General features: G+C 41.6%; 1 protein-coding gene across 3 annotated transcripts in view; it reads right to left on the minus strand.

Moving 5' to 3' along the window:
* Positions 1-12,491, minus strand: part of ARHGAP39 (Rho GTPase activating protein 39) — a 250,817-nt gene that overhangs the window by 68,237 nt on the left and 170,089 nt on the right. The window contains exon 4 of one of the 3 annotated variants that reach the window (XM_042465529.1): positions 9,904-9,951. The exons of the other annotated variants lie outside the window; for them this stretch is intronic. Within the exon in view, the coding sequence (XP_042321463.1) occupies positions 9,904-9,951 (48 nt within the window). The remainder of the gene's footprint in view (positions 1-9,903; positions 9,952-12,491) is intronic. 3 annotated transcript variants of the gene reach the window in all.

Raw genomic sequence — 12,491 nt, forward strand, 5'->3', positions numbered from 1 at the left:
TTGTGGTAACCCCATAGACCAGAGCAGACATTATTTGCAGCACGGGAATCCAGCAAGAAAGTTCAGTTGGGAGCTCCAGCAGAGAGAATAATCTGAGGTCTGTAAGAGAAAGGCAATGAGAGGGGCGAAGGGTAATGAGAGGGGTGAAGGGGAAAGGACAAGAGAATGCATCCAAAAGCTAAAACAAATCAATACATAAACAGGACAATGGAGGAGAGAAGGGCCATAATAGCCAATTGTCCCAATTTGGTAGGAACAGTCCCCATCAATCCTTTGACATCCCACCTTTTCATCTGATTTTAAAATGTCCCCATTTCTCTCTCATCCTCCCACTTTCCTTCTTGGTCTTCAGCTTACTTCCATTGTTGCAAACTGAATTCAAAGTGAAATATAGTTTGTGCTCAATTAAACCAGCAAATGGGAGAGGAGGAGGAGGAAGAATCTTGCCCTTCCCAGTAGTCTCAGACAAAAGGAAATTGCTGCAGCATCTCCTGGCTTGTTCTTCTCTCCCTCATTAATAATTTTTGCCTTCCTAACTAAGCTCTGATGCTGCTTGGTTAAACACATCCTGGTGTTCATCTATGAAACGGTGGCGAGTATGAAGGGCAAGGGTTGTGAGCTTTTCATAAACAAGGCTGGGTCGCAGGAGGCAGGTGTTGGGCTTCATCCCTCTATCCCAACAAACACCATGCAAACAAGGCTCTTGCCAAGAACTACATTCACCAGCCCAAGCAACCTGCGGGACCCTTTTGACGGGAAAAGTGATCTCCTAATTACTGGGGACAGACTTCCATCCACATAGGCAAAAATATGTCCAAGGGATGCATGGCTTTTGTGCCAGGATACTAAGGATGCTTGGCTAAACAGAGGCTGAACAGAGGCTACTCATGGTCACAGGAAAGAAAGTGGGCACAGGTGGCAAGCTGGCAATGAAGGAGAGAGAGAGAGGTGGAAACCTCTGTGGCTCTACCTTGAACAGCAAATGCAAAAAAGTGATTTGTCTATGTTCCTAATTTTGAAATTAATAGGAAACATTTGGAGAATAAGGTGCTAAGAAGACAGGTTCAAATTGCTGCAAATTACCATTAATTCATACCGTACACCAGAAAGGCAGAAGGGACTCCATGAGAAACTGGGCAACAGTTCCTCAGTAGAACAGCTCCACAGGTTTGGCAGGCAATAGTATCACAGAGTTGAATGGGGTTCTATGGGCCACCATGTTTGACCCCTTGCTCAAGGCAGGATTTTCCAGCTACAGCATCCCTAACATTGAGCTGTCATCCCAACCTTTCTGTTCTGTCTCTTGCCAATGAGCAATAGTAATAGCATGTACATTTCTATTCCGCTTAATAGTGAATTCATCACTCTCTAAGCGGTTTACAATCTGTAAGTCAATTGCCCCCAACAAGCTGGGGGACTCATTTTACCGACCTATAAGAGGATGGAAGGCTGAGTCTACCTTGGAGCCCTGGGAACGAATTCACAATATTGTGTTTGCAGTACCAGCATTTGCAATCTATGCTATGCTATGATTCTTAAGTAATTTTAATTATAATGTTAGTATTTTATTGATTGTAAATTGTAATTGTATTTGTATGTGTATCTGTATTCATTTTATTGGATGTAATCTGGGTTCGATCAGCAGGGAGAGGCGGGAAATACAAATAAACTTATTATTATTATTATTATTATTATTATTATTATTATTATTATTATTAATCACTGCACCACCAGGGTTCTCTTGAGATTTTCTTCTGGCTGCAGTTTTCCTCAATATACGACAGGGCAAGGATGCTTCCATCAAAATCACCTGTGTTCCTGAACAGGATACTGCTTTGCTTCCAGTGTGACCTGTAACTCTGTCTTTCCCTCTTCTTCATACAGTCCTGCTAAGCTGCATCCTGCTCCCATTCCCTCCTCCAGGCCAATCTTTTCCCATCTCATTCTACGGACTTTTTCATACGGAGAAATGTATCACCGTCCCAAAAGAAGAAGAAGAAGGTGGGGCCAGTGTGAAAACGCGCAAAATTACGTAGTAGCTTATCATACACAGAGAAGAACATAGCGTCCATCTGAAAGAGAAAGCAGTGTGAGTGCAAATGAATTCACCACATGAGTACATACCCACTGGCTTCTTCATTGCGAATTAGTGTGTTTGAGCATGCACAGGGAGGAGAGAATCGCATCTGGAAGATTTTACAGTTCTGGACCCAAGGATCCCCCAAGTTATAGATGGAAAGGAATAAGGAGGAGGCAGGAGGCATGCTCTGGTTCCTCATCTTTACCTTCCCCTCTCCCTTCGCTCTTTCCTCCGAAAACAGCTGCTTTCCTCTCCGCAGCCAGCGAGTACAAGAAGGAAAATCGCAACAAAGGATAATGGGAATTGTAGTTTGTTTCTAACTGGAGGGATCTCATGACTGAACTAGAGATGCATTTCATACTAATGCAAATGCGAATTGACTGCGAATTTGCAGTGGAAAAGGATTTATAAATTCAATATTTTTCCGAATGCAGCTATTCCTGGGATGACTTATGATTGCGTTTGGATTACGTTTCAATTGCGTGTGATGTCGTTTGAAAATCTTTTGCAAAATTACGTGAAATGCTTTGGATGACCACAGATTAACCTTCCAATCTTCCCTATGTGATAAAGTCCTAAGAAAAATCTCTTGCAGGTCTGCTTCCCAGCTCCATCCTAGAAGAGATGTGCAACCAAGCCCTTCCATTCTTGACTCCTCTCATCTTGCTTGGAAGGCAGGAGCTGGTGGCATAACAGAGCAAGATGGCAAGATGCAGACAGATGACAGCCATCTTCAGCCTTCTCCCCTCATTTGTTTCTTTCTTAAGTCAAGTCCTGACAAGCAGGAAGGAAAAAAAAAAACATTTCAACAGCCAAGCAACAGCCAAGCAACAGACCATGAAGAGGCCTCTGGAGGCAGGCAGCTGACGCCAAGCTGTGGTGGGGAATGCCAATTCAGCCTGGGAGATCTGGTGTCAAGCAAGAACAAGAAACAGGGGGAAAGTAAAGAGGAGGAAGGGACAAAACCAAAGTTTTTTGTGGGTTTTTTGGGCTATGTGGCCGTGTTCTGGAACAGTTTATTCCTGACGTTTTGCCAGCATCTGTGGCTGGCATCTTCAGAGACTTTTCTCTGTAGATGCATCTTTTTCTCTGAAGATGCAGACAAAACATGAGAAATAAACTCTTCCAGAACATGGCCACATAGAACGGAAAACCCACAAAAAACTATGGATGCCAGCCATGAAAGCCTTTGACTTCACATAGGACAAAACCCAACTCTCCTCATACCCAGGCTTGCAAACACAAAGGGCAAACAGCTGGGAGGAAAGATGATTTGATCTGATGTTGAGCTACTTGGATCCCATGTTGGGAAAAAGACAGGATAATTAATTAAGACAAATGAACAGTGCTCAAGATACCTTTGTTAGTCCAGGTTTGTCTAAGCCTTTGGATAATGTAGTTTTAACATAAACATAAATGCAGATTCCAGGACATCTCTTGCTTTGCTGGCAAGTCATTTCCTTACTAAGAGCTTAAAGCAGGGTCAGCCTTAGTTAGTAGTACTTGGATGGGAGAGTGCCAAAGAATACCAGGTGCTTGTAGATTTCAGAGGAAGGAACTCAAGAGCTGTGTCTTCCCATCTGAGCCTACCTAAGATTTTCAGAGGATACTCCACTTCTCTCTACCTCATCACTTTCAGAGGAACATTTAGTGGGAACGCAGAAGAGGGTCTTCTTGGTGGTTGCCCCCAGGCTTTGGAAATGCCTCCCTAGAGAAGGCAAAGTGGCAGATTAAGACCTTTTCATTCCAACAAGCTTTTGGGAATGCCACCACCCTGTGAAAATGCCAGCCACAAAGGCAGGCAAAACGTCAGAAATAAATTCTTCCAGAACATGGCCAAATAGCCTGAAAAACTCACCAAAAAACCTTTGGGAATTATTAATATATGATGCTTTGTTGATCTTGGGACCTAACTACCCTAAAGGCACCAGATCCTGTCTGATCTTGGAAGCTAAACTGGGCCAGCCCTGATTAGTTTTTGGATGGGAATCCACCAATGAATACCAGAAGCTGTAGGCTATATTTCACAGGAAGGAAATGGCAAAATCACCTTTTGAGTATTCCTTGCCTAAGAAAATCCTGTGAAATTGATGGGATTGCCATAAGTCAGCAGGGAACTTGAAGACATGATCACACACATGTACCCTTACTTGGCCTTGGCCATGATCATACACATTCACCCTTACTTCTTTCCTCTGCAAATTGTATGGACAAGGAACCTGTGGCAATCCAGATGTTGATGGACTCCAGATCCTCATGTCATGGAGGGAAGCAGTTGTATCCCAAGAATATATGGAAAGCCATAGCTGCCACCGCTACTTTTAATATAACGACTCCACAAAGAGCTTCTCATACACTGTGAAAACTGTAAAGCATTTCTGCACATCAGAAGTGCTACATGAAAGTTATTACTATCACTACCTTCTGACTTACAGATGTATAGTTTTTTGTGTTTTTTTCAGGCTATGTGGGCATGTGCCTGGAACATGGCCACATAGCCCGAAAAAACCACAAAAAACTATGGATGCCGGCCATGAAAGCCTTCGACTTTACATACAGATGTATATCAATTAACAAAGTAGTTCCTTGACATTAGTTCTTTCACTGAACATTCAATATCAGAGGTAGAAATAACAGGGAAAGAACATGAACAAGTTCCAGCCCCCACAAAAAGAGCAGCAGCCCAACATGTTTCAGCATATTTTGTGTTTAAAACAAACAATATTCACGTGCGAAATGAAACAACTAGGTTAAAGTGAGCCTTGCATAAGTTAAGACATTTTGAACCTTCTGGCTTGCACAATACCCCCCAAAATCAAAAAATCTAAAACACTTCTGATCTCAAGCATTTTAGATAAGGGAGACTCAACCTGTATCAAGAGAAGGTGAAAGCCCTCTCCAAAGTCTATCACTGTAAAAGATACACTGCCCACCGTTGTTGTTGTTTTAAAAAGAAAATATTTTTAAAACTATAAATTAAAAGGAAAATAATGAAAAATAATCTAGGTACAAATATAGTTCTGAAAAAAGAGAATGTAATGTTGGATGTTAGGATCAGCATGCAAAATCAGAATGTACGAAATCAGAATGGTGACCAGTCTGTCAGAACCATCATTGCTATCTGAAATTCCTTGTTTTAAGGACTACCTTTGGAAATAACCTGACAGGACACAATCAAAGTCCTTCCTTTTCAAATGATGCATTCACAGTATCCTTGACCATATGCGTTCTTGTCTGGGAAAAGAATGTCCCTTGTTCTTCTGCATGGACAATGCTTCCCTGCTAAATCAAGAGAGGTGATTCTTATGGATGTCAAAGATGTTAATTGCTTTGCTTATATGGAACCTGAGGACAGATTTAATCAAGACAAGAGAAATGCAGCTATAGAGGTTAGAGAGAAAATGAGTTTTATTTAGAGCTGTGTAAAGATGATGACCATGAAATTTTAAAAATATGTATAAATGGCTTCTGAAACTAGAGACAGGAGATGAGCCTGTAAAAGAATACAGGATAAGGTAAGCCCAACATTTTGGGCATAATATTCATAGGGATGTGTGGAGGAAATGTGGTCTAAAGATACAAAATTTAGTTTGTGCAGTGATTAAAAAGAAAACCTGTATAAGATGATGTATAGATGGTATCTAACTCCAAATAAATTGTCAGAAATGGTCCAGAATGTTTCAAATCAATGTTGGGTATGTCAAGATAAGGAAGGCTCTGTTTTTCATACTGGGTAGACTTAAAAGAAGCCAAAAAGTTATTGGCCAAAGAGTTATATGTTACCAGTGGTTCCCAAACCCTGGTCCTCCAGGTGTTTTGGACTTCAGATACCAGAAACCCCAGCTGGCTTGGCCAACAGTTAAGAATTCTGGGAACTAAAGTCCAAAACACTGGCCAACCAAAGTTTGGAAAATAAATAAATAAATAAATAAAGGCAGTTTTTATACTGTTACTAGAAATATTTTTGTAGGGTATTATGGAGTAAGTATAGATGACTTATTGTTTGCTCAAGCTTGGAAATGGACGGAGGCATCTACAACGGAAGACTGCACTGATAATGTGGCTTCAGTTAGCCTAAATAGTAAAAATTAACATGGGCTCTAAAGGCAAAGCCAATGCAAGACCTCTTGAAAGACTGGAAACCGTTTATGGATTTTTTGAGCAATATGAACTCTTATAACGATGTAATAATTTGTGGTTATGGTTTTTCATAATTTTAATAGGATGATTTAGTTAGATCTGTAATGGTAGAATAATTAATAATTATTTTTCCCATTACAGTCAGGATTGGGGATCACAGCCAGATTGTAAATTAGCTATATGTCCTTTGTTCCCTTTTCCCCTTTTTCCTTCCTCTCCCTTTTTCTTCTCTTCCCTTTTATTTTTTAAATGTACATTACACCGTAAAGTAGATTGTTCACATTACAAACTAACAGACAATTAAATAAAAAAAATAAAAGGAATGCTTCATTGCAACCAAAAAGACGACAACGGAGTTTTCTACTAAGCAAAACCGCCTTAAAGAATAGATACCTCTTCATCCATACCTGACCTTGCAACTCAAAATACTGCAAGCCACTCCCCTCCTCTTCCTCCCAAACTCCTGACTTGGAGGGATGTCAATTTATCCCTTCTGCCTTCAAACACCCTTTAAGTGGGGTTAGGGGAGTGGTAATCATTCTGGTTTGTTGCCAATAAAACTGAGTGGGAAGTGGACAGATTTATGTCTGGTTGCAAAGCATGTGCTAAAGCAGCTGGTCCTTGTGGGCTCACCATAGTGAAATCTAATCTCTTAATTGCTTGTCCTAGCCTGGAAAGGGCTCTGCATGACCTGGGGAGAAAGCGTGGGCAGCTGCTAACAAAAACAAAGATCCACACTGGGCAGGACATGCCTTGCCATACGGGTATTTCTCTCTTTCAAGTTAGTAATAATATCTAATTCTAGGGCATGATAAATTCAGTAGAAGCCACTATATACCAACAGGACTATACAATTACCAAGATTTCAATCTTCTAGAGTCAGTTGTGCACTGAAAAAAATAAGCTAATACACTGTGCATGACTACAACCACATAGGAATTACATTTTTGTCATAACTGGGCAGCCAATAGCCAAATCTGGTTCATGAAGACTCCCAGTACGGAACCTGGGACATCCCAGGGCTGGAAAAACAATCAGCTACAAAATGGAAAGTGCATATGTCGAAACCTCCAGGACAGGCCACAATTATCAGTTTCAAAGTTTTGTAAATAACTCCTAAATAAGTCTGTAATAGTCTTCCCCTTCTCCCAAACCTTTGACATAAAATAGGCAGGTGTGGCCTGCAAGGATCCATCCAGGGGTCTACAAAATAGGGCAGGTACCCCTGGACCCTCTGCTCCAAATACAGTGGTACCCCGGGTTACGAATTTAATTCGTTCCGCCGCCGCGTTCGTAACCCGAAAAGCTTTCGCAAGCCGAAAACCCATAGGCGCTAATGGGGAAAAGCCGCGATTTGGTGCGAAAAAGCGCCAAAAAGCACCAAAATTTCTTTCGTAACCCGAAATAACCTTCGTAACCCGGAACAGTTTTTTTCAATTGATTTTTTTCCGTAACCGAATTTCGGTAAGGCGGCGCATTCGTATCCCGGGGTACCACTGTATGTGTTCCTACCCACCCTCACCCACAAGCTTGTGGCATCTGATTTATTTGTCCCTACCAGGATCACCATTTGGTTGACATGTTGTGGGCAGAGTCCAGCCTTCCCCTGCTGCGTGAAGTTTGGTTCAGTTACTTGGAGATATCTGTAGCCTCTGTGTTTCCATGTTTTGGCCCTCTGCTTTATCACACCTTGTTGCACAAACAGATCTCAGGAATGCAAGTGCCACCAGGTAGCTCCTCCTGTCTCATTTTGAAGGGGCATGATGTCTGTATTAAATTGTGAGTCCTTATTTTTGCAGTTCCACAACTAAATGCAAGCTTTACGGGACTGACACACTTCCTTTGGATTTACAGGATCTTCATTTAGCTCTTTTGACAGACCTTACTGGCAGATTTACCCTCCCAAGAATTTGTCCAACCTTTTTTTAAAGCTATCCATGAATTCCCCAATAAGCTGTTCTGCATGATGATATATTTCCTTTTGTGCATACCGCAAACTCAATTTAACCAGGACTGCCTTGGGAGTGTATAGTACTAACTCTTTATTCACATCCTCTACATGATTCAAAAAATCACAGAGCTGGAAAGAACCTTAAGGGCCATTTAGTTCAACCTCCTGCCATGCGGGGATACACCATTAAAGCCCTTCAAAACAATGGTCATCCAAGCTTTCTTTAAATATGTCCAAAAAAGGTGAGTCTATGATCCTTTGAGGACGCCTAGTCCATTGGTACACAGCTCTTACAATAAATAAGTTCTGCCTAGTCTTTATGAACAGTTATTGTTGTGTGCTTAAAGTCATTTCCAACTTGTGAAGCTATCACAAGGTTTTCTTGGCAAGATTTGTTCAGAGGGTTTTTGCCTTCCTCTGAGGGTGAAAGACTGTGACTTGTCTAAGCTCATCCAGTGGCTTTCCATGACCAAGTAGGGATTCAAAACCTGGACTCCTAGAGTTCTATCCAACACTCAAACTATTACACCACATTGGTTCTCCTTGGACAGCTTTTCCCATCTGTAAATTATTTTCAAAGTTTAGGTGGAGTAACCCTTTTGTAATGTGAATCCACCGGTTCATATCCTAAATCCCTGAAAACGCAGAAAACAAGCTTGCTCCATCTTCTACATGAGGCTCCTTCAGCTATGAAATGATGCCTATCATATCACCTCTCAACCTTCTCTACATGTGATCTATAATCTTCAACCTGCAAAGTTTGTGTGGAAGGGGGTCAGTAACGTCAGTGAGATTGGCATATCCAGTCTTAGTTTTTCTTCCATTCCCCATAGCTGCTCCAACTTGAATGGCGCCTCTCCTGATGGTAGGTCTTATCCCTAGAGGTTTAGCACTAACACAGCCTCCAAACATCTCAAAGCAGCTGCAGAAGGAGACGCAGTAACATCATCAGACGATTCTTAGCTCCTATTTAAAAAGCGATTCACCACTCCTGGAGACTTTCAAGAGAATCGTATCTTTATCCCTTTCCCTCCAATAAATAGTGGTCTGGTAGATGGATGAGGGTTTCAAAAACAACGGACATAGCCCTAAGGCTACAACTTTGCCAACCTCTGCTCTTCAGTCACTTCTGTCCTTACCTAATGATGGTCTGTGGTCTTAAGCCATTTTTCTCAGCCCAAAAGGTACTCCATTCTCCCCCTCCAATTTCTCAAATGGCCTGAGCTCTGCCATTCCCAGTACTGCAATATCCTCCCTGAGATCAATAAAGGACGACACACTCCATTGCAAAGGTCACAGCAGAAAATGTTTATATAGTGGTGTGATGACATTTGCCATTTTATTTCCAATCTCTGACCTAACAATCCCTAACATTTATTTAACTTGTTTTCCCACAGCGCCTGAGGACACTAAACTGAGCTTTTGAGTGAGCTTCCTGCACAGTTTTCTTTCCTATGTCATGCAAACAGTTTGGGACTCATCAGTGTATGGCTAAACACCATTAAAAAGCAGGCAGAAAAGGTCTGAGACTGGGAGTGGGCAAAAGTGTGGCTGCCCTGGGCCCCACTTTTCTAGCTCCTGAAGCCCTTCATCCATTCCCAAATGCCCCCCAACCCCTCCCCACATTTTTTTAAAAACTGGCTTAATTTTCTGGCAACCTTTGCCCCCAAATCATGCAGAAAGCACCCTAGACACAGGAAAACATGCAAAAATACTTTCAGCTTAAATTCACCCCAGAACCCCATAGGTCTCCAAAATGCCTATTTTCCTCTGCAGTATTCTGAAAATCACAAGAAAAGGTGATGCATACACACTCATGGGCTACACCCTTCTACTACAAGTCTAAATTCCTCTGTTTTTCTCTGTAGTGTCTTGGAAAGAGGAAAATAGAGGTATCTGGACTGGGTGGGAGCAGCCCATGGCGAGGTGGTCCTGGTGAGGGCCACCAACTCGGGTCGCTTTAAAAGGGTATCAGATAAATTCATGGAAGACAGGGCTATTTGTTATTTAGGTATTTATATCCCACTTTTCTTCCATCATGGTATTCAATAACTACTTTTAGGGCTATCAATGGCTAAGAGCTATATAAAAGTGAAGGAAGGGCAACTGAGTGAGGAACATGTCCTGCTAGTGGACCTTCCAGGGCTACCTGGTAACTACTATGGGAAACAAGATATGGGACTAACAAGGTTCTCCGCAAGCTCTTATGATAGTTGTAAACCAGTGGAAACAGATGACAACATCTCCCAGAATCTTCTAGCCAGCATGGGCACTTTTCCAAGCTCTGATTAAGAGCAGACAGTCCTGTATAAAATGGAGTCTCGGGCTATTTTTTTCATACTGCCCTGGCTTGTGGTTTTAGTGGTTTTACTGTTTAACATTGTCAATATATTTTCCAGTTGTAAATATTAATTGAAATCCATTTACCATCTTTATTTAAATTAAATCTACTGCATCTACCTTTGGAAGAAAAATTAAATCCCATTTTGGCTTAATGAAGTTATTTAATAGAAATGTAGAAATGTATTATGTTTGCTTTGTGAGTTTTTAAAATTTATAAAAGGCAAAGAAACAGATTGATTTCAAGAAAAGTAAGCTAATCTTAATTTCCCAGTTCTTAAAAGAGAGGTTGATTAAAAGGTCATTATCAATTTTAAACATGCTCTTGCACATTCCATACCTCACTCGCACCTCATAGAATAGAAATATTTGATAAGACTTTTATGTCTCCTTGGATAAGGTTTAAAAAAATCTGGAAAAAACTGAAATTTCCTTTACTACTACTACTACCGGCTTACATTACATCCTTTGTGGGAAGAGGGAATGACAAAAAAGAGTAGACTAGTAAAACAGCTGAAATGAAAAGATTCACAGAAAAATACCATCCTCTACTGAAAAGAGCATTGACAACTATTACTGGGTTAGTTTATCTACAACTTACTGGTCACACTGGTGTACCGTCTGCTATAGATATAATCACTTTGATACAGGAGTTCCCTGAGACCCAAAAACTGTTTCAGGGGTTCCTCTCAAAAAGTGGAGGAAGGCTGTTCTAAACCAGTTTTGTGTCTAAATATGTTTTTAAGCCAAATATGTTTCAATTATTTTCCTCCTTTAAAATATCAAAATTGACTTAACTTGTTTAAAACGATTTTACTCTCGTCCCTCCCCATTTGCGGACTTGGGAGTCCGCGGTCCCGCTCCTTTGCAGGCAGCAAGCGGGGAGGGACAAAATGGTGCACGTGTCTGAGGCATGCGCACAGCAGTGCACACGGGTATGCACCGCCACTGTAACCAATGCGGACTCAAATATTGGTGTTTTTCCGGGTTTGCAGGGAGGTCCGGAATGAATCAGGAGGGACAACTATATTCATATACTTCCCTGAGTTCTTTATGATATTTTTGTTGTTGCTATGGGTTCTAAATTCAAATTCAACTCATGCCAACCCTATTCTACAGTTTTCCTGGTCTCCCACAGTCCTAGTCCAGCACTCAAACCACTACATCACAGTGGTTCTCATCACCATGCAGTCTCCTAGTGTCTTTAAGTCAACTCCAACTTATACGGGCCCTCTCCTAGAGTTTTCTTCAAAAGATTTATTCGGAGATTTGTCACTGTCCTCCTCTAAGGCTGAGAGAGTGGGACTTGCCCAAGGTGACTGACTCAGTGGATTTCCATAGCAGAGTGGGGATTTCAACTTTGGTCTCCGAGATTCCTAGTCCAATGCTGAAACCACTAGGCAGAACCTTCTTGTATAGGATGGGATTCAAACATTTTAATAAAGCAAAGAGAAAAGGATAGAATACAATAGAACAGAATACATTTTCTACCAATTGCCTTCAGCCTGCGGCACTTTTTGCAACTACTACAGCAATGATGGAGAAGGATAGAGGAGTCAAATTACGTCAAAAAGCTTTTGAGATGATGGAGTTAAGTAGAAGTCACCAGCCCTTTGAAAGGCAATGTAACAGCTCTTGCTCCACAAAGAGCTTTTCCGTTTCCCATCCTTCTGTCCAAAGTGGAGATTAAGTTTGACAAGCCAGGCAGCCAAGGTAAATGAATGCGTCTAGTGGGGCCAGTGTGGCTGGAATGAAATTACAGGGCTCCGACAACACCCTCGACAAAGGAGATGTTTATGTCTGATTACAGATGCCAAGCACATCATCATTTTGGACCTTGGAGGGGTAGATTCCAACTTCAAACAGACCTGGCCTAAGCACCCTTTTCTGTGAAAGACCAAAGAGAGTCTTCAGTCCATGCCTGGCTGGTTGAGTTGCTTGGATATCTGCCACGGTTCCTCCCTCCTTCCTTCTCTGTCT

Source organism: Sceloporus undulatus, chromosome 4, assembly GCF_019175285.1.
Source record: "Sceloporus undulatus isolate JIND9_A2432 ecotype Alabama chromosome 4, SceUnd_v1.1, whole genome shotgun sequence".
Classification (NCBI taxonomy): domain Eukaryota; kingdom Metazoa; phylum Chordata; class Lepidosauria; order Squamata; family Phrynosomatidae; genus Sceloporus; species Sceloporus undulatus.